General features: G+C 34.6%; 6 protein-coding genes and 1 long non-coding RNA gene across 26 annotated transcripts; 3 read left to right on the plus strand and 4 right to left on the minus strand.

Moving 5' to 3' along the window:
• The first annotated feature begins 1 nt into the window (after window position 1).
• LOC112495003 lies at window positions 2-763 on the plus strand. Its single transcript, XR_003061115.1, has 3 exons — window positions 2-125; window positions 203-463; window positions 624-763. It is a non-coding gene; the product is annotated as an uncharacterized LOC112495003 (long non-coding RNA).
• An 873-nt stretch (window positions 764-1636) lies between these two features.
• On the minus strand, window positions 1637-4442 carry LOC107272094 (peptidoglycan recognition protein 1-like). The gene is made up of 3 exons (XM_015748882.2): window positions 2980-4442; window positions 2070-2270; window positions 1637-1980 (listed from the first exon to the last, which is right to left on the minus strand). The coding sequence occupies exons 1-3, from the start codon at window positions 3272-3274 to the stop codon at window positions 1670-1672; spliced, it is 807 nt and encodes a 268-aa protein (XP_015604368.1). The 5' UTR covers window positions 3275-4442; the 3' UTR covers window positions 1637-1669.
• Window positions 4443-4661: 219 nt separating this feature from the next.
• LOC107272093 (peptidoglycan-recognition protein SB1) lies at window positions 4662-6822 on the minus strand. Of its 5 annotated transcripts, none has more exons than XM_025089402.1 (4): window positions 6686-6822; window positions 5875-6507; window positions 5592-5795; window positions 4662-5522 (listed from the first exon to the last, which is right to left on the minus strand). In XM_025089402.1, the coding sequence occupies exons 2-4, from the start codon at window positions 6206-6208 to the stop codon at window positions 4993-4995; spliced, it is 1068 nt and encodes a 355-aa protein (XP_024945170.1). In that variant the 5' UTR covers window positions 6209-6507; window positions 6686-6822; the 3' UTR covers window positions 4662-4992. The 5 variants fall into 5 exon arrangements, with proteins under 5 accessions (XP_024945170.1, XP_015604366.1, XP_015604365.1 ...); XM_015748880.2 differs by having other exon boundaries at window positions 5875-6224; window positions 6356-6740; XM_015748879.2 differs by having other exon boundaries at window positions 5875-6271; window positions 6356-6740.
• A 69-nt stretch (window positions 6823-6891) lies between these two features.
• Window positions 6892-10337, plus strand: LOC107272087 (tubulin delta chain). Of its 7 annotated transcripts, none has more exons than XM_015748865.2 (6): window positions 6930-7215; window positions 8775-9177; window positions 9256-9412; window positions 9490-9731; window positions 9799-9924; window positions 10006-10337. In XM_015748865.2, the coding sequence occupies exons 2-6, from the start codon at window positions 8782-8784 to the stop codon at window positions 10255-10257; spliced, it is 1173 nt and encodes a 390-aa protein (XP_015604351.1). In that variant the 5' UTR covers window positions 6930-7215; window positions 8775-8781; the 3' UTR covers window positions 10258-10337. The 7 variants fall into 7 exon arrangements, with proteins under 7 accessions (XP_015604348.1, XP_024945159.1, XP_024945160.1 ...); XM_015748866.2 differs by lacking the exon at window positions 6930-7215 and adding an exon at window positions 8226-8638; XM_015748863.2 differs by lacking the exon at window positions 6930-7215 and having other exon boundaries at window positions 8650-9177.
• Window positions 10192-12608, minus strand: LOC107272091 (queuine tRNA-ribosyltransferase accessory subunit 2). 5 transcript variants are annotated; one of them, XM_015748876.2, is made up of 7 exons: window positions 11985-12141; window positions 11686-11808; window positions 11467-11613; window positions 11084-11396; window positions 10932-11020; window positions 10523-10857; window positions 10192-10455 (listed from the first exon to the last, which is right to left on the minus strand). In XM_015748876.2, exons 1-7 carry the CDS (start codon window positions 11988-11990, stop codon window positions 10335-10337), a joined length of 1134 nt encoding a protein of 377 aa, XP_015604362.1. In that variant the 5' UTR covers window positions 11991-12141; the 3' UTR covers window positions 10192-10334. The 5 variants fall into 5 exon arrangements, with proteins under 5 accessions (XP_015604362.1, XP_024945169.1, XP_015604358.1 ...); XM_025089401.1 differs by lacking the exon at window positions 11985-12141 and adding an exon at window positions 12502-12608 and having other exon boundaries at window positions 10932-11396; XM_015748872.2 differs by having other exon boundaries at window positions 10932-11396; window positions 11985-12139.
• LOC107272129 (transmembrane protein 47) lies at window positions 12313-17506 on the plus strand. Of its 5 annotated transcripts, none has more exons than XM_025089414.1 (6): window positions 12313-12374; window positions 13283-13353; window positions 14234-14420; window positions 14504-14653; window positions 14751-14813; window positions 14889-17506. In XM_025089414.1, exons 2-6 carry the CDS (start codon window positions 13303-13305, stop codon window positions 15107-15109), a joined length of 672 nt encoding a protein of 223 aa, XP_024945182.1. In that variant the 5' UTR covers window positions 12313-12374; window positions 13283-13302; the 3' UTR covers window positions 15110-17506. The 5 variants fall into 5 exon arrangements, with proteins under 5 accessions (XP_024945182.1, XP_015604442.1, XP_024945181.1 ...); XM_015748956.2 differs by lacking the exon at window positions 12313-12374 and adding an exon at window positions 12386-12710; XM_025089413.1 differs by lacking the exon at window positions 12313-12374 and adding an exon at window positions 12735-12801.
• A 1748-nt stretch (window positions 17507-19254) lies between these two features.
• LOC107272128 (probable kinetochore protein nuf2) lies at window positions 19255-21269 on the minus strand. Of its 2 annotated transcripts, XM_015748954.2 has the most exons (8): window positions 20978-21254; window positions 20773-20917; window positions 20504-20712; window positions 20274-20420; window positions 19971-20206; window positions 19708-19893; window positions 19457-19619; window positions 19255-19376 (listed from the first exon to the last, which is right to left on the minus strand). In XM_015748954.2, the coding sequence occupies exons 1-8, from the start codon at window positions 21131-21133 to the stop codon at window positions 19341-19343; spliced, it is 1278 nt and encodes a 425-aa protein (XP_015604440.1). In that variant the 5' UTR covers window positions 21134-21254; the 3' UTR covers window positions 19255-19340. The 2 variants fall into 2 exon arrangements, with proteins under 2 accessions (XP_015604440.1, XP_024945164.1); XM_025089396.1 differs by lacking the exon at window positions 19255-19376 and having other exon boundaries at window positions 19494-19619; window positions 19761-19893; window positions 20978-21269.
• Window positions 21270-21342: the final 73 nt, after the last annotated feature.

Genomic DNA, 21342 nt, shown 5'->3' on the forward strand with positions numbered 1-21342 from the left:
ACTGGACCATGTCATCATAGTGTTTCCGTACGGTACACAGAAAGCACCAGCCCCACTCTTCATTGCTTCGCGATATCCAGTACGTTTACATCGTTGTTGAAGGAGGTCTCGGCTGGTAATGGCGCGTAAGTATAAAATGCCTTTATAATCTAATTGTTTTGAATTTGTTTACCGTTATTAAGTGCGTGCAAAATCTTTGCAGTTTCCATTTTTCATTATTTTCATGATTCCTATATTTGTCGAGATTATAGAAAATGGGAGAAACTTGCGCAAAACTCAGGAACCGTTAAATATTCAATTCCATAATGGCGTCATTCGTGACGTCATGGGAATTTCAGTTCTATTACCGTCATTAGAAAAGACTTGTAAGTCTCAGGACATGCTATTTTGGAAAGTTGCTCCGAAGGATCCCTGAGGCATCGAATTGCTAAGCAGTTTCTATACGAAGTCTATTGGCTTAAACGTGAGTACATTTTTAAGGAATTGTGAATTTTATATTAACTATATGTATGCCTAAAGAAAAGACGATGAACGTTCGAACGTTGTATCGTGTTTCTTTTTTTATTAACCGTTGAGAAGCCAGTTATAAGTATTTCTTTCATGCAACACGATTCAACCTATAGAATGACACAGCAGTGAGACTGAGACAACAAAAATGACACGCCTACTGAGGGGTTAATATATCCTACCGGTTAACAGTGAGAGATTATAAAAGCTGCGGGAATCTTGATTTGATACCTTGGAAATTAATTGCTGATATGGCTGCAACGATTTCTATGGAACATAATCCGTATGCAGATATTATATTCCCGGAAAGTGGCATCTTCGTGTCATGAATAAACGTGCAAACATTTTCAAGCTTACTCCTGTATATATGGAAAAGTCGACGCACTTCAGTGAGCAAATTTACTTAAGCAAGAAATCATAATACACTCGTTTATTGCATCTTTTTACAGCTTCGCACAGTGAAACTTATTTGTTTTTACCATACAACCAGTTTGTAATGCCTGTGTACAGTTTTCAAGTTATGAATCTCATACTTAATGATCATTCGGTTTAATTTTTTAATATCGATCGTATCATCTTTACGGCTCCTTGTCAGAATTTTTAATGTTCGTTTGGCATTTTAGTCTAATAGAGTATGTGGATGGGAGTTGCATGAAACCAGTTTACAACTTATTCCTCGTTTATTCCAAGTTATTCGCATTTAGCTTCTTTGTTTGAAATCTTTGAATTCTATATGTTATTTATGTGGGTTCTAACAACAAGATCTGCTGACAAGAATAACAGTACATTTCTAAAGAAAATTCTTAATTTTGAAAGTAATGGCGTTGACCGTATTTCAATACATTCTGTGACGGAAGTGACGTATATGTATGCTAAGTGATAATCTGCATAGTCAATCTATCGAACGTTGCCAGAAAGAAAGTAGCTACAATGACTGTTTTATTAAGGGCAGATTAACGTAGAATAGATAACGTAGAATTTATTTATTACAGAATTTAAAAATTAGACTTACTGAATAATTAATTAAATATTACATGAAATGCTTGACCATACAGTACAAAAGATTTAGATACGTTTTAGAAACATTGTCGAAAGATATAAATCTGCTTGTTAAGTTTCTGTTGTTGGGTGAAAAATACAATTTAAGCCACGTTGTAACAAATCATAACAGAATTATATTTTCTGCATAGTAATTGTTTAAATTCTTAATGAAATTAATTACATTCTTACCGGGACTCAGCGTTGATTTAACTTGATTATGTCCTACGAGTTTGTAGTTAATATCCATATATCCTATATTTACAGTATACTCTAATAAATCCATAAGAGCCTCTTCTTGTTGCTTCTTCAATTCGTCATATATGTAATTACCGATAAAGGTTACAAATAAACAATTTTTCGAAAGGCTGTTTGTTATATTCCAACCGACTCCTTCATATATTCCACCATCGCCACCTACGAGGAAGTTATATCCTGCAAGTTTTTTAAATTAATTAAGTTTCCAAAAATATCTCTACGCTGGCACTGTTGCATAATTTAATTAATATAAAACAAATAGATACCTATGTCCACGAATGCTAGAGATCCAACTTGCCAGTTTTGTATGGCACATACAATGTAGGAACAGTTATCATGACTTTCACAATATCTTCCAGCTGTATGACCAATCACGACCAATCGTATTGGATGCGTTAGATATTCTGTATCATTTGCAAGACTCTCTCGTGCTCCCCAATCTTCTCGAGTGTAAATCTTCCTATTGGCTAACATAAAAGAAAAAATATATAAATGAAAATTAAATATTGTAAGACATTTTGAATATGCATTCTTCAAAAATTCAAAAACAGGGAGGTAAGGCGAATTCTTTCATACAAACGAACTTATTTGAATCGTTGAACAAAACCGGTTCTTAGTTCCGTGAGTCGATACTTTTCCGCGACGTTTACAATTTAAAAACTTATTTGACTATTTGATTGACCTTGCGATGACGAACCTTGATGAAAGTTATCATGTTAAAATCATTCTCTATATTAACATAAAGAAAATTGAAAACTAGCAAATAGTTCTGTGAAAATTATTTGTATTTACAGAAAATAAAATTATATCGTCGACAACGTTCTAGGTATAAATATATGTATATGTATATTTATAATCTGCTATACCAGAAAGAATCAATTGTTACCAAGCAACTCAGAGTATTTAAATCTTAAAGTCATCTTTGATAAAACTACCGTCACATCAGACGTTTAAAAAATTACTTTCAAAAAGTATATGTTTGGAACGCTTATCTTATTTCGATTATACATAAGGTTATTAATTTAATAATAATAAATTGTAAATTAATTATTCGTTTAACATATTACACTTAGCACGTTGACTGCCGCGGTACTTTTCAGAAGTGAGTCAACGTGTTAAGTGTAATATATTAAATGGATAATTTAAACATACTTAAGTATGAATTTTCAAACTAACACGTGACTTCCGTTTCTACTGTTATGTTCTCAATGTTCCATGAATCTTCAGTGTTCTTCACGGATGTGTAATATTCAAAGGATTTCGTTGTGGTGTCAATTATCTTAACTTCCTCTGCGTCGTTATGAATTTTACGTATTACCAACCAGATGCACACAACGCAAACACCAAAGATAAAAGTCGTGAGCCATACAAAAGGCCAATAACGATGACAGCCCTTTTTATCCGTCGATGAGGTATTTGGTGTTGTTTTACAAGAATTTAGAAAGCATGGACTTCGAATATTATTAAACATACTTTAATCGAAAATACTGCCTAATATTTGTCATCTATAAGCCCATTCCACACTTACAAGTGAAAGTACTGTTCTCTGTGGCGCCAACAGATAAACTGTGTAGTATCAAAGTGTCATTCAGTGATAAAGTTTGGGTAAAATAATTTCTATATTTTTTTAAGATGATATTTGAATACTTTTTTTTTCTATAAATAAATGGAGGTTGGTAAACACTAAAAAAATACTTGAGTTTTAAAGTAAATCTTAATTACAGACTATAATGAAGGTTGTTTGAATCACGTAGTATATAGACATTTTTAATTTAATGACTGCATAACGATATATTTTTTGTATATAATCGTTTAAAATTATTATCGTTACGGCTTATACATTTTGTTGAATTATTAATTATTAATTAACAATTATTGTTTACGTTCGTTTAGACATTAACAATATTTTATTAGGCTCACTGTGCTAGGCTTTGCTTAACTGATCGCAGCTATACCGCAAGTATTACACGAGCTCACTGATAAGAGTTATCTAAAAATGACGGAATTTTCATTGTTCCGCCTCCTTCTAAATTCTGTTGTGAAATAGACTGAGAATGACAACTCAGTGGCCATTAATTTTATCGATGTGTATCACTAGGGACAGCATCACTTATAGGACACAATGTTATCTCTTATATAAATTAATATAAATTGATTTTTAATTTCTATATATTGCAAATCATGAGCAATACGTATTGTACTTATAGTTTTCTTTGACTATATATAGTATGACATTCAGTATAAAAATATATATATATTTTATACAGGATAGAAAATATCTTGTACAAGTATAATAAACATTATTTACTTAAAAAGTAGCTACGTATATGAAATAAATTTGTTAGAAGACTTTTTATTCAGAGTTCGTCATTGATTGTATCAAAATATAAGTTATTACTAATCTTTAATCTAGATCTAAATATTTAATCTTAATTAGTAAATAAATTGTTCTAAGAGATATTAGAATTCACATTTATAATTATCACATATTTTGATCACCGTTTATCATCAATTTTGATATTGCAATGATCAATAGTCAAAATCTATATGAGTAACGATATTAAAAAAACCCGTAAGTAAGATAAGACAATGTTAGTAATATGTGCTAATATTTATGGAGGAAAAATTATCCAATAAAGAGCGGCTTTCTTATATTTTGTGTCTGATGGCTACTCGGTATACTAAATATAAAAATGACGAGTCAAAGTGGAAGGTTGTTGAGGCTTTCATGACTAGCATCTTTGTGAATCTTTCAGATGCCATTTCCTCTAAATAATTTTTTACTTTTTCTTTCTCTGTTGATACATATCTTATATAATATAGATACTAGGTCAACAGAAACACTTGAACAAAGAGAGTGAAAGATGACTAGAAACAGAATTTATAAGTACAAGGATCATTGTGGCAGGAATTGTACATTAATTATGGTAGACATAAAGCTGCTCGACTTCCTCAACTACTGGCTGTGCTGTGGAGCTAACTGAATGTGTCATAATGATTTGATAAAAAATATTGCACGGTTAAACCCCAATAATAATTTTATCACCGTGTGAAATTAATCAAAGTATAGTATTAAAAAAAAATGTGGCAGCCTGAATTATTATGCAAGCGTAAAATACAGGAATGTTCTCCTTAAATATATGTTGCTCTATAACTTATGAAATGCTTGAGTTGTCTAATTGGCATTGTTTAAACAATTGGTCCATCGTAATAATGTGGCCAGTTTTTAATTGTAATGGCCAAGTTCTTTCCTGGACTATCTGTCGCACTGGTTTGATTATGACCAATCAAACGATAATTAGGACTTATCTTTTTTCGTTCTATTCCACGTTTTATTAAAGCTTGTACGGCGTCTCGATGTTTGTCGTTAACTTTATCATAAATGAAATTCCCTATAACAGATATCATGATACTATTGTTTCGTATGTAATTTCTGATATCCCAGCCAAGAGCTTGATAAATATTGCCGCACCCATCAAGTAAAAAATTGTAACCAATATCTATGAATTCTAATTCTGATACGTGACGACCTTGAATTGTTTGTAACAGTGACGAACAGTCTGAAACTGTGTCACAATAATTACTTGCGGTATGACCTATAATAACATAGGGCACAGGGTGAGCGAGTGGTCTGCTGGATTCATTTATGATGGGACGTCCACCCCATCTGTTTCTTGTGAATATATTAAATCCATTGCCAAGGGCATAATCGGATTCGTCTATAAAATAAAATAAAAGTTATTGAAATATTGGGTAACAGAACCAGAATTATTTGAATTATAGTATACCTTTGATCCAAGATGATGATGAGCTATCGTTTGGCAAAGGATCACTTAATGTCCAATAAAGAACAATTGCACATACGATAAGTGTAGCTAAGAAGATTACTACATATGCTGTTTTCCAATATGAATTGGAGGTCTTTGAGCATGATACATTCGAATCTATATTCCCTGTAGTATTTTCAGAATCAGCATTTTCAGATAATTTTGCTAAAACATATATTGGATATTAACATAATAAAAAAGATGTATAAAATTGAAATAGTAATAATCTAATACATTATAGTACCTTTACTAGAAGAGTTTGATTCTTCCTGTAAATTATTGGAATTTGTGCTTATCGGTAATTTAGGATGACTTCTACTTTGACTTGACGGAGGATGTCCATTTAAATATTGATGAATGGTAACTGGTGCATAAAACTGTGTAGTTGGCTTAACTTCCACATTGCTAGTGTTTTCCATATTAACAATAATGGTGCCATGACTAACATCAACAACTGGTATTCCATTATTTTCAGAATCATTCTCGTCATCTGTCTCATTCTCAGATGGTACTTCATCCAGACAAATCTCTTCATAATTTGCAATAGGTCGTATTGTATTTTCTGTGACTTCACTCATCTTCGTAACATTATATCTAATTTATTTTCATATTAACACTATACATAATAATTCTTCATACGCCTAAGAATTTTGTAACTAGTTGAACAAATCAATTCTTCTTTAGTATGAAAATACAGATGTGACGATAATTACACATATACTTACTAATTGAATAACTGTATATTACACTGTCTTGATTAAATTCACTTGAGGTTTATGCATAATAAATTAATTATTGGAATTCCCGAAAAAATATCCTTCCTTTCCTTATGGCTGACTCCTCCAATGAGGACATGTGCCAGAACTCCAAAATATATCTGTTTACATGATCAGAGCACATGAACTATACCACTTATAGATAACACATGACAATAATAATGTTTAAGAATCAGCGTCGTGTTTCTTTTTTATAAAATGTTAATATTGATTGTAAAATGTTTTGTCGCGGGTATAAATTTTCTACACAGCTTATTATAATTCATTATAAATACATACAACTGATTCTATTGGCAGGTCACTACCTGTCATTTGCCAGAAACTCAATGTCGACAACCGTCATTTGTCAAACCATCACTTGTCAGAATCGCTATATATCAAAAACGGAAGCGGCCTAAATGACATTTGTGTTCCTGTTGCTTCAAGCAGCAGGACGGACCAGTAAATGTATTCCGTATAGCTAGACATATATTTTTGCTAGATACAGTGACAGCTACCCTAAGTAATAGGAACACAAGTGGCGTTTAGGTAGTGCTGTTTCTGGAATATGACAATTCTGCTTTATGGAGGTTCTGGCGAAGGCCATTTTTTTGTAAATAAAGATTTTGAACATTGATTTTTTGCCAACTGAGAGCGATCCTTTTAAACACATACAACAAGCGACATTAGTGTAACAACATTGTCCCTAATAGGAGGAACTTCGTCCATTAGCCGTTGATTCTGTTGAACGTTTCACACCACCTCTAGAGTCCTTTAATACCGTTGAGTCTTCGATATATATTATTTCATATATTACATTCTATTAATTGGTAAGTAATTGGAGATGCGTTTAATGATATAAAGTGAAGAGCAAGGATAATGCTAACAATACAGTTTGGCCAGTGTGGTAACCAGCTTGGCCATACTATTCACTCCAAAATATTGGCTGACTTAACTTTTCTGAATACCGGTGTGCAATCTCAAAGAAATAAAGAGTATGCTGAAAGTACTTATAACAAATGGTTTAAAGATGTATCAAGAAATGGAGAATATATAGCAAGAGCAATTCTGGTAGATGCGGAGCAGAAAGTGGTCAACAAAATATGCAATGATGCAGATTCTGGATGGAGATATGATATGAAAAATGTAGTTTACGATGCTGGAGGAGGTTGTGCGAATAATTGGGCATTTGGATATGGGAGGAAGGGCAAATATTTGGGAGAAAAAACTGTGGAAGCTGTTAGACATGAAATTGAGAGATTGGATCATTTTGAAGGTATCCTTTTCTGTTTGAGTTCTGCGGGTGGTACTGGATCTGGTGTTGGTAGTTACACAGCTGAGCTACTGCGGAATGAGTTTCCAACTAAAAGTGTAGCAAGTATTGTTGTACTGCCTTTTACCTCAGGGGAAGTGGGTACTCAGAATTATAATTCGTTACTGACTTTATCGAAGCTCTATGATGAAACGGATGCTGTGTTTATTTTTGAAAATGAGCAAATACATGCAATATGTACAAATTTATTGAAAAACTTAGAAGCAAAACTGTATGATATAAATGAGGTTATATCACAAAAGTTAACAGCTCTTTTTCAGCCACTTGAAGATTCGCAAATAAATTTGAACTATTTAGTGTCAAGGATAGCATCACATCCAAGCTACAAATTGATCACTATAAAAAGTACTCCACATATTGCAGCATCGAGTACTGTGTATGAAACTTCTTATAAATGGGAAACTTATATACGTCATCTTAAACAAACACTACGAATTCCCAGTTATCATAATGAACTGGTAGATGTGGAAACGAAAATGCCATCTCAAAGTTTCAGTGCTAGAAGATCCCTTATGTATTCTCAATCAGTATCCAATTTATTAATAACTCGTGGCACGTCTGTGAGAAATGATCCGATTGTTGGTGACGAATTAAAAGAAAAAGAATTATATACAAGTTGGATTTCTGAAGCAGATCAATTTAAGCATTTACATCAAACACGTAGATTGCTTAATCAAGAAAAATTCTGTGCCCTGATAACAAATAACTCCCAGCTCCAAAAGCCACTGGATACATTTTTAGAGAAAGCCTGGAATGCATACACACATTCTGCATTCTTGCATCAATATAAACGATTTGGATTGGAAGAAGATGACTTTCTACAAGCATTTGCCAAAGTAGAAAATGTTATTAAATCATACAAAGACTTAAACATTGCTAACACTAACAAATGATAATCAGCCATAATCAAAGCAAAATAGGCAAATATCAGTTCTTATCATTTTCTTACAAGAATTTATATTATATGATCTTTTTTTAAGATTCAATACTTTATCAATTAAAACATAATTAATTTATGGAACATGGGATTCCCAATACACAAAATATTTATTACAGAAAGAAAATGGCTATGGAAGCCAATGATGGGAAAAGCGCTGATGAAAGTGATGGAGAATACTTTTTCGAATCCGATCATTTGGCTTTGAAAGGAAACAAAGATTATACAGCACTTCTCAAAACGATTGTTATACTGGAGGCTCAAAGAACACAAGCAATAGTTGACCTAGACAAGCTCTTAGCAGCCCGTTGCAATGCTACAAAGGATCCAATATCCTTTGTAGCCCAATTGCAAAATGGAGATCTTCCTGAATTACCCGGACCACAAAAAGTTGCAGAAATTCCATACATAGATTGGGCCGGGTATAATATAACTTTGCCTGACAATTCAATGAGACCTCAAACACGGCACGGGCATGTTCTCCCGCAAATTCAAACTAAGACAGAACATGACGATGGGAAGGTAAATACACCGTCTTTCTACTTAGAATTCTAACGCGTTAGATCTCCTAAAATCTATGTTATTTCCAATTATATTTAGGTTTTAGTACGCGGACGTGCATTTGATCAAAGTAAACCAGAGACCTTCAATCAATTATGGACAACCGAAGAACAACGTCGTCTGGAAGAACTTCTCATTCAGTACCCACCAGAAGAAGTAGAAATGCGACGTTGGACAAAAATAGCTAATGCATTGGGTACGCTTTCAGAATTACATGTCACATAGTTTTATCTCAATTTAGAAATCATGATAGCATTGTGTTTTATCTTTTAGGAAATCGAACTCCGAAACAAGTCTCTAGTCGCGTGCAAAAGTATTTTATTAAATTGCTTCGGGCTGGACTACCGATACCAGGACGTGGACCTAAAGTAAAATTAGATGTTAAAAGAAGTTTGAGTCATCGTCATCAACGCAATAACTATCTACTGTTTAGACGTTCGACATTCTTTCCGCATCAGGATATGTCCTTTGCAATCGGTGAAGACACGAAAGAACAATTTGTTACTGAAGAGTCTGTGAGTAATTTGTTCTTGCTAAATCTGCTTTTTGCGCCAAGTATATATAACTTAATGATTTCATCAGGAGGATGATTGTGATAACGGTGCAACAGAGGATAATTCAGAGCTCCGGCAAATAGAATTGTTAAGACAGGTCAAACTTGAAAAAGAGGAAGATCCATCATTTCTTTATCAACATTTTGGATATAAGGTAATTCAATACGAGATACAAACAAGTTCGCAATGATATTAAATGTATACATTGCACAACTTTATACATGACCATTTGCAGTGTTCAGTTTGTGGTGAAGATCCTCTTAAAGGGACAAGATGGCATTGTGCAGAATGTGAAAATGGAATTGATCTCTGCGCTGATTGTGCTGTTGTTCAGTTGGAAACAGAACATCCAATACATCCAGTTTCTCACAAATTAACTGTCGTAAGACCACCACAGAGTACAAAGAGTTACGACACAGACTATTTTCCACAAAGCTTTAATAGTTCCTCATATAATTATTTAGATCCAAACTTTTTACCAGAATAGTATTTTATATATTATTTGTAATTGTTCATGTAATTTTCATGATATTCATTTTTATTTAAATAAATAATATCTAAGTTTCAGCTTTCTTCTTTTTTGTCATAAATCAAATGTATCTTCTTTTGAAATTCTTTAAACGTACCTTCCTTTATATGCTTTCGAATGGTTTTGAAGAATTGAAGATAATAATGCGTATTGTGTCTGAAATACAAGATGAAACTATTATGATTAAACATTTTGAGAAGGTTATAGTATATATAATACGTACATCATTAAAAGTACTAATAGTAAGAGTTCCTTGCAGTGACATAAATGGTGAAGATAGGCTCTAGTGTACTTTTGACATGCTAAGCATTCACATGACTTGCATATCGGGGTAAAATCATCAGCATACTTATCTTCTGCCACTGATATGACATAAGATGTGTGGTGATTGTCAGTAGGCTGATGATCACATAGAAAAGTCAATGCAGTTGCCTTCTCCGTAGCCAAATATGCATACGAAGAATCAAACACATCTACTCCCATGTCAATTAGATCAACAAGTGTAGCTGGGTTCCAACTGCCCATGGAAACTCTTAATTTATCAGTGGGCAAAAGATTCTATAAATAAGAAAACAAGTGGGGAGATATAATATATTCTTTATATATTGTAATGATAAATATGGAATACTCACTATGGTATGTTCTATCACATTTCTTATTTGGTCTGTATTTATTTTTTGTACTTGTGGTCCATTCTTATGCAATCCATCTATAACATACCCTAAAAGGGTTTTATCTTTTAGGTAGTTTATACACCTCTCTCTAGCATGTAAATTGTAACCACCCTCAATAGCTCCCAATATGCCCTTTGATTTTATAGTGTTTGAGCTATTATGTCGTAATAAACATGTCTCCAGTTGAGTTTTACTTCGTTCTATTGATTTTGAGATACGTTTTGCACTACTTTTTTCATCTGTGTCTCCATCACATAAAGCAACGTACATATCAGGTTTGAATGTTTCTACTATATCCATATATGAATCTGGTGATAAAATGTGCCTTCCATGCTTTGCCCATATTGAAATGGAATGTTTTTCTTGATGACCAGATGTAGTGGTTTCTGCAGGATCATTAATCGAGAGGAATGTAGGATACTCCTAAAAAACATATAATCAAAAAGTATATTTTCAAGTATAATTTTGACATTTCTATATGTACTCATCCTACCTGCATGCTAACAAAATCTGTAAACGAAGGAGTCTGTTTCACAAATTCAGCCATAGTAATTGTCGAAGGTAGAGACACGGAGAGAAACTGTTGTTCAGTGGTTACCATCTTAAGAACATCTTTAGTCAAGTGAGGTACGCAACCTCTCTAAAAATTAAAATGAAGTATGAAATATATAATAAAACACTTATTTCTTCCTTCGTAAAGATAAGTAATTACCTTTGTATAAATTAACAATAAGGGTGTTTCAAAAATGAGGTCAGGCATTCTTTCTATTTCAGACAATGTGCCTATACGAGCTGCACAACGTGCTGCAGATTCCGTGAAAAACTTCATTTTTACCTACGAAAAATTATTGTTTAAAATAAAGTATATTGTACTGTGCTAGAAAATTAGATGATGGTTATCCTTGATAATACAGATAACTGTAGGATCACAAACTTTGTATACACAATAACTACACCCAATATTTGCAATAATTTAGGATTGTTTAAACTTATTATAAACTAAATCCGTACAATCATACAAGCACGTTGTGTCTGATTATATTGCACTTGTTAACACTTCAAACATGGTAGATCGAACTAGGATTACAGTATCCTTCCATGTTTTTCTAACACTTATCGATTATTGACTGCCGCTACAACACGTGCTTTCAAAATTTAAACTTTTGACTAGGATATTACACAATTCACGAGTGGCACGTAATGAAATTTACAACCAATTATAACGTTTGGTCCAACAGAATCCACCAATCGTACACTAGCATTTTATTGCTAGCTACATATAAACTTTACCCCATAAGAACGATTGGTTAAAATCAACTAGAATCGTCACGACGAACGAAAACACTCGTATAGAGATCTGCCCTAATTTTATTTCGTGAATCAACCCTACAGTCATCCAAGGTTCGTAAATACGATTACGTAAATCAGTATCTCTACGTATTCCACAACGGCAGGTGTATGTACGCTGGGTGTGAAGTTGGCTTTATATTTTTCTAAAAATTCTTATACGTTCTCTTTTGTGACGTACCGTCCAAGTGAGAGTGCCCAACCTCAAAAGGACAACTATACTGTCGTTTACGTTCTTTTACGTTCATGTAAACATCTACAAGTCGGTATTTAACCAGTGTATATTAATCAGCCGTTCAAGTGGGTTCTGTGAACGACGGTGACTAAGAAGAGACTCGCCCGTGATGAGAACGATGTATTAATAATTATACAAGAAGAAAAGCTGTGACTGTAAGTTCAAAAAACGCTGTGTCCATTACGGTCCATTAAATCGAGGTTGACATTAACGAAAGTGTTAAATAAAGCAACTACTAACTTTAACGTAAATACATAAAAATCTATTAAAACTATCACAACTGGCTTATACCGTCGATTGCTGATAACTGATTATGAAATAATTTAATACTAATAATAGCAAAATTATCAGTCCTTCCTATTCTTTGGGATTACAGAACATTATCCAAAACTATCGTTTGTTCTTTGAGGTTAGCATTTATTTTCAAAGATTGCTACAATCTGTTATAAGTTTGACTCATACGCGCTTGCATTGTTATGGACATTTCTTTTAAGGATTATTTAAGTAAAGCACAAAAGAAGTTTACTTCTTTGTTCTGTTTATATTTGTGCTTGGTTTCCATTTTGTGGTCCATGACCTACACCATAGCTTGACCCGAATGTCCAGCCAAGACGTTCATGTAGAAACAGAATACAAGAAATCCAATCCCTTTAAACAATAGGGCAAACTGTTATGTGTTCTTTGTTTGACAAGATTTTTTTATTTTGCCAATCCTTTTCTATTCCAGCCTTTCTACTTAAAAGCAAAATGTCTCAAACTACGACAATCGAAACGGTGACAATCACCAGACCATTGAAGGTAAGATAAATAAAAAAGACCTACTATTATCTTCATAAAAATAATATAAATAATAATAAAAAACTACCCTTTATCGTTTAAAGTCAGAAGATAATGAAGTTGAGTGAATGATTGCGTAATGAATATATATACATATATACACGATATTCTTCTCTTCTGGTTAAATTCTACGAAGAAGCCGCGAGGTCGCCACCCTTCATGTAACACAGCTACCCTATTGGGATCCTGCAACCCCCGCTCGATCGAAGTTAAAATAAAGATGGCTACTGCTGTCAAAGGGCGGTTTTCGTTACTCGATTAAATGACATAAATTTTATTAAAAAACCGGATCGTTTTTCGGGGTGACAATTCGATGAATATTTTGCGAGCGTTGGATCTTTAAATTGTGGATAAGACTTACGAAGGGGGTTACTCCGTCCGTGACTGGTTTATCTAAATGTTCTCATCTCACCCTCGTTCAATGCTCCATGGCGGGGTATACGATGTGCCGTAAATCTTACTGAGAGGGAAAGAAGGTGCCAGAATATTTAGATTGCATTTTGTTAACTGGCAAATTGATTATAATTTAACGGAACGTCACAATGATCATGTATACCGTCGCCGAGGACCACATGGGAGAGAATGAGATTGCTCAGGTAATTTTCCTGTCATGATTTTTTTTGCGCGCTTTCACAGGTAGCCATCATAGCTTAGTTTAGTTAGTAGTTGGGTTGAACGGCGTGGGAGAGCATGTATTTTTATTTATATTTTGGATTATGTTTCGTTTGCAGCATTAATTGATTTTTGAGAGAAACATCTTCTAAAACGTTTAAGTTTTTCTTGTTCGACGTGGAGGTAGTAGTTGTTCTGTGTTTAATATTAACATTTATTTGTTACTTAGGTAATCGCCTTCATATGTGGAGTGATTGTCATTCTGTTAATGATTATGGGATTGGCATCTACGGATTGGTTAATGTCTCTTGGATGGAGACAAGGACTCTTTGCACATTGTATCGAAGAAGGTGCACCTACTCCATTGCCATTTAATATGAATGAGCCTGCAGGATGCTATCAAGCCAGAGATGCTGGTCCGTTTTAATTAATACACTCTTTATGCAAATCAATTGGTATTTGTTTGATAAATTAATGCTGTTAATATATTTTTGTGTAGAATATATCAGAGCTGCTGCGGCACTCTGTGTGGTTTGCCTCCTGGCTGATATTGCAGCAACAATTCTCACAGGGCTTGGTCTCCGTTCACAGGATCATCGTGACAAGCACAAGTATTATCGGTTTGCAGTCTTCTGCATGGGAATTGCTCGTAAGTATTTATGAATGTACTACCCCCCTTTATAAATCTGTATATAAATTACCTCTAGTACAATCTCAATATAATTTATGTTTATTATTCTTTACAGTGGTGTCTTTGCTGATTGCCCTGGTCATATACCCTGTTTGCTTTGCAGCAGAGCTTAATTTTGGTGAGTACCATTTCTCACATGCATTGGCAAAATTTAGTTTAGTGTTCCTTATGATGTCAAATTAATTCGTATCAGGAAACCGTCCCATGTGGGAATTTGGTTGGGCATACGGAGTTGGCTGGGGTGCCGCAATATTTCTCTTCGGCGGAGCTGTCCTTCTACTGTGCGATAAGGAAAGCGAAGAAATCTACTATAAGGAAAGGAAGATCGTACGCGATGATATTGGTGGGGGTGGTGGGGCTGGTTCTATGATGGGCGTTGGCCACCATGGAAGGAGTGGTACGCAGCTCGCCTAGTGGCACTGCTCCCTGCCCGACGTTGTCCTCTAGATGAGATTGGCACTTCTATTTCCCATCGGCGGCGGAACTCTACGCGGAACTCTACATGCGGGTCGAGAGTCCGACGAATCAACGGTATGTCTGATAATGCGTCTGACCGAGTGAATAATTTTTGTACAACCGTCTGTTTCTCTCTTTCTATCTATCTCTATGGAAAGACCTCTATATCGCGTAGTGTACACGCGAAATTCTCGGATATTCGTGTCTACTGGGGGACTGGTGGGAGAATGCAGGGATAAAATATTTTTTTTAATCTATTACTGGTCCAGTGTACCAGTATAAAATGGGGATATATATGACCGGTCTAATGGCACAAAATAATAAAGTTCACGCCAGTTCCTCGTGAGATATTTTCTAGCCTGCATACGTAACAATGTCCTGCACTTCACTACTCATCGGACACTTTGTTGCCGTCGGCCGTCGCAGGTTTTTTCCTTGATTTTTCGAGATCATTGATTAGATTAAATTTTTTTTTTCTTTTTTGTTAACAGAATCATTTGTTCTTATGTTTTTGAGACGTTCATAGGATCCTACATACCACTTACTCTGTTTACCCGGAGCCATTGCACACAGGGTGTTCATTAATTTTAATCGCGACCCTGATGTTTGTTAAACGACGTAAATAGACACGAAATTAACGTTACTGTCCAATGTGAGACTCGATGAGAAATCAATTTTCGGATGATGGATTTAATGATCTTAACGACACTCCAACTATGGAAATTTGACTGACAATTGAATTTTTTTGGTGCCCTTCACATCAGAGCTATCGGGACATGTTGAAATTTACTATTGGACAGACAGTATGGCGATACAATATCTAAACGAGGATCATTCGATTTTGCAATTGTATTGAGAGTTGTTAATCATTCCAGCCAGAATTTTCGGACGATGACTTTTTCCAATGATATGTTCCCTTTTCTTTGACTTACATTGTTTCCTTAACACTCAATTTTGTTCAATGAAGATTTCACTTGCAGTGGTAAAGATTCTTAAATGCCTTGCGCCATAATGTGAATTTTTTCTTTTTTTTTTTATGCTATGTATATATGTGGACAACGTACGCTCTAGGGAATACCTTTGAATTTATTATTTAAGTGCGTTCCCAACCGTCGCAAGGGCGTCGTTTACTTTAGCCAAAACTTATGATATTTTTGATAAATTAACATTATTTATGTGGACATAGCAATTAGCGTGACCTTAAAATTAAGAAAAGAAATAACGAGCGCCTCCATTGAAATTAACACAAAACTGTTTGGCTTTTAGTCTGAGGGAGATTGAGAAAAGGATATTATTTTCATGAATCGAATATAAATCTCCTGCGCCCACTATGGTAATTTTCGTACGAAAATCATTGTTATTTTGTATCCATTCAGATAAGACCATTGATTCTTGCTTATAATCATTGTCGAGGATATATTAAACATTCGGCAGCTATTTTATCGTAAAAGAGAAGTTAGAATTGATTTAACTATGGCGCAAACAAAACCAACCACTTGTATAGGCAGAGCCCTGTAATTGTCATGCGTTTAATTAATTAGCACACCTCGACGGAGGGCAGGTGAAAAAGAAAATACCGTCACCAGTTATTATTAAATATTATAACTTCCGTCAATATTGCACAAATGCTCTACACAATCTAATATCATTCTCTTCCAAGTAAATATTTGTATCCTGGAAGTGAGAGTAAATCTAACATCGGGAGAGCGACCAAACTATACTATACTTTAGGTTTATATGACGAATCAGTTGAGTTCTCTTGGCTCTTACTTTTTTTTTTTTTTTTTTTTAATAAAACTTATAAAAGAATATTCCTTGGAGACGGTACCGTACTTTCCACGCAGCCCTGTCGAGCTTACCGGCGTTTAGTTGGCAGCAAAACTTTTAATTTCACCACTCGGTTCAAGTAACGGGAGACCGACGTCCAAATGGTCCTCGAAGTAACAATATAAGAAACAAAAAAAAAAGAAAATGTACAAGACATAATTCTCTGATACCCAACTATACCGTCTCTCATCTGCAATGACATTATTTTCCTTCAGCGTATCTTAAATTACTCCAAGACGCTGGCTCTGAAATTATTTTAAATTTCATTGGTTTTAAAGACTGAGATAACATCGATGTACGGTACCAGAGAATTATTTTTCTTGGTTACACCCATCGACCAAGACGACCGATAATAGGGAACTAGAATAGAATATTAAGGAATAAGAAAAAGAAGGACGCGGAGTGCTGTTTGTGAGTGCGTGACGTAAGAGAGGCAGCTCGGGCAGGTTATACCGATCCATTGCGTAAACTTTAAGGCGGCCCCGGTTTTATAATTAGCCGGTTTAATTAGCAACGCGATGGTGATGTCAAAAGTAATGTACACGGGAAAGACGCGTAACGTCTTCTCCGTGGAACTCTCTATTCCACGATAGGCTCTATCGACAAACCTTTTGTACTTTATTAACCAGAGAGTAATAAGATAGGAGAATCCCTTTGTATTAACCAGTGAGAGAGTATCTTTGAGTTCTGGCAATATTAAACTGACAGGTAGTAGCTGCAACGAGAAACATCCTCGTCGCCTGTACCACTGTCTTGTCTCCAGAACGACCAGATACTTCTCTCTTCGTTGTACAGTATTCCTAGAGTTAACGCTGATTTATCGAGACACTTACTCGCAACGCTTCCACTAATTGATCTCCCCCTATTATCTCTCGACTTCAAGAGAAAGAGAGAGAGAGATATACTTTCTGGATAGTTTGATCATTTATAACATCTGTCAGTTAGTCTCCGCAAGCTGCATCGAGCTCACTGAACTTACAAGCTATGCTTTCTCTGCTCCGAAGGACCATTTTAAAACCAATTATTAGCCTCGAAGGGTATCCTTCTGGAATTACAATTAAAACTGGTAGCTCTTTTTAGTAATACTAAGAGAATTTGAAAAATATTTCTTCCAAGAGGATATCTTACTCTCTTTTTTTTCTTCTTGTTCTCTCTCTCACTGACAGAGGCACAAATATAATCAATATCGAAATGCAACTTAATAATCTGTATGCCATAGATCCATTAATGACTGCACCAGTTGCATTTCTCAGCATTCTCATATCGGATAGTAGTAGTAGGGCACATGACTCGCGTATCTCCGCTAATGATTCATTGTTATCCAATGCCACAGGCAAATGGATATCTACGAGGCAAACCTACGAGCCAACATATCATGCAAGACTATATTAAAAGACTTGAGAAAAAATTTCTTTGTCATTCATGTTGCAGACTTCACATATATATGTATATACTTATACATATTGTGATTATTCTGACAGCGACCGACCGATTTGTTCAATTGGAATGTCGTTAACCCAGGGAACATTGTCGGCACGAATTATCATTGTCATTTGTTTTTCCAGGCTGCATTTAATTAAGTAGACCATAACAAGAATGACAATGTAGAGGATAATGCGAATCATTGCACTACTTAACGGGACGTGTGTTCACGCTTACATGATTCTGCACTACGTTGAGTGTATACATATCACACGGTTTTGTACAAAGGATAAGGAAAAAAGAGTTATTTAGAAGAAGAAAAAAAGGAGGAAAAATATAGATGGTATGCCTCGGTGTGCCCTCACTTTGTCGCGATTCGGCTGACGCCTATTGGCTTTGTCGTTCGTTTAAAAACGTCGAATGTCCTGAGTAAGCCACGCGACGATATTATCCATTTTTACGTTACGCAACAATGTCTCGCCGTGAAGAAAAACTTATTATAATTGCATTGTACAAGTTAAATGTAATAATTTATTGTGATTTTATCGTGTTAGATCCGTCACGGCATTAGAGATACTCGTAGGCAATGTAGTATGTATACACGTTATACATAGGTATATATATACACCTAAAACATTAATATCATAAATACACGCGCGAGTGTACAATTGATTGACTGTAACTGTATAGATATAAATATATTACAATTTATTACTGATAAGAAAATGAATTAACGAATAGACACTATTTGGTTTATTGATATCGTTGCTGTCGGTGGATATTTTATTTCGTGTACTTTGTGCATCGACCGCGATTGTATTGATACAATGGTTATATTAAAGTATTATAGTGTATTAAGTAAAATTGTATTTATATTTACTTATTTAATAAAATAATACAAAATATAATTGATCAATGAAATATGGAAGGATTCGAGTGTTTATGGATTAAATAGCGCATCTCGTAGCTTCTGGTTCTGCAATAAGGATGTATGATATATATATATATATATATATGTACTATTCGATAAGGTTTGTTATGTTGTGTTTAACTTACACTCTCTATTTCCCTGTCGTATAGCTCTTGACAATCTTTCAGAAATTTTTTAATGTCTTCCTGTACTTTGAGAATGTCCTCGGCTAGTCGGTTTCGTTCCAGACGAATCTCGTGCAGACGCTCGTGCTCCTTTTCGAAGTTTTCTTTGGCAATTTTATTTTCACTGGAAGAAAGTGATGCAAGGAAGTCATGGTCATATATGGCACGAATCATAGTTCACGAGTATAGTTTACTATTTTAATATCATTTACTTGGATAGTTCAGACTTGAGGATTCGTAGTGGAGATAGTTGCTGTTCGCTCACCGCTCGTATCTCTTTGATTTCATCAGATCCGTATTGATTTTCGTGCTGTTCCATTTCTTGAATGATTTTCGCAATCTCCATATCTAATTCTTCAACTTTCTTTTTCATAGTTTCGGCATTCGTCTCGGCATCCCTTTGAATATACAATTACCTTAATGATCTTCGTGGTGATTTTTATTGGTTGATAAAGGACAGTATTTTCTGACTTACTTCAAAGAGCTAAGCGTATTTTTTATCTCGGGAAATTTGCCGTGTTGCTCCTGCACAAACGCCATGATCTTCTCTAATTTCTCAATCAAGTTATTCTTTGCGGAAATTGCTTCCTGCATATTTTCACGACGCTCTGACTTCTCTTTACTCTGTTGCTCCAGTTGTTGTAAGTGGTTCCGATAATCTTCTGGGCTGGTCACTACGTCAGCTTCTAGCTTAGCTATGAGTTTCGCTTCCTGCATAAATTATAGTTTAGACAGTGTCTTGCGGCAGATTTATTACATTAGTTTGAATTTTCATTACTTTTAAGGCCTTTGCTTTTAAGGCACCATGCTCCGTTGCTACTTCTCGTTGATCATTTTGTGTTTCTTTGAGTGTTGACTCAAGTTGTGTTTTCTTACGTTTGTTTGCTTCTACCCTCTGACGAACTTCTTTTATTTCTTTTTTTAACTTTGATACAAGAACAACATAAGTATTTTGTAAATGGATATCACATTAGTAAAAAAAAAAAAGAAATTACTAAGTTATGATACCTTTTCTTCCTTGGCTAATTGTTTAGATGTATAAAGAGCTTCACGATTAGCTTTTTCTATAACATCATTTTTTTCTTTTATTAAGTCTTCAAGAGTTTGACGTCTATTTAAGATTGCTTGTATATCATCATTTATATCAGAGAGTTTGTTTGTTGAGTATATGACAAAGTTAGATATAAATTTGGCTTGTCTTCTAAGCAGTTTTGGTCCTGTAATTCAGGGAGTTTTATCACATTGTTCTTATGCATCTAGAATCTAGATGGACGCACCAGGACTTGTGATATCTGTTAGACTGAAATCCTTGAGAAATAATTTTGTAGAGATTCCAGATATCGTTGCTTTCAGATTGACAATTCCAATTATGCTATCGTAAGCTTCCGCATAATACATTTTCTGCAATTGCTCGAAAGTTGGCTAAAATTTACAAAACATTAGATATAATTTTTCATAATTTACAGTATTATTTCACCATACCTTTTGTAAAGCATTAGTATCGACTTGAAATCGTGCTAAGAAACTTGTTAGAAGATTAATCACATACTCCTCGGTGGGATTTCTTATGTCAGATATTGTGGATGGTAATTGTGCGTCTAACAGGATCTTATGAATATTTTCAATATCACCATCCATGACTGAATACACAACAAATTACTAAAATCTTTAAATATTTATAATTGAACACAACTACATTGCTCCGAAGCACTCAAAGCGTTACCAAGCGTTACTTTCATACCGTGCTTTTTAAATGATCCAATAAGAAGCAACGTATAAAACTGACCAGTGGGATGAATGATTCACGTGCAGATGGCGCCACAATCGAAAATTCTTATGGCGGAAGT

Source organism: Cephus cinctus, unplaced genomic scaffold, assembly GCF_000341935.2.
Source record: "Cephus cinctus unplaced genomic scaffold, Ccin1 Ccin1_scaffold1109, whole genome shotgun sequence".
Lineage (NCBI taxonomy): Eukaryota > Metazoa > Arthropoda > Insecta > Hymenoptera > Cephidae > Cephus > Cephus cinctus.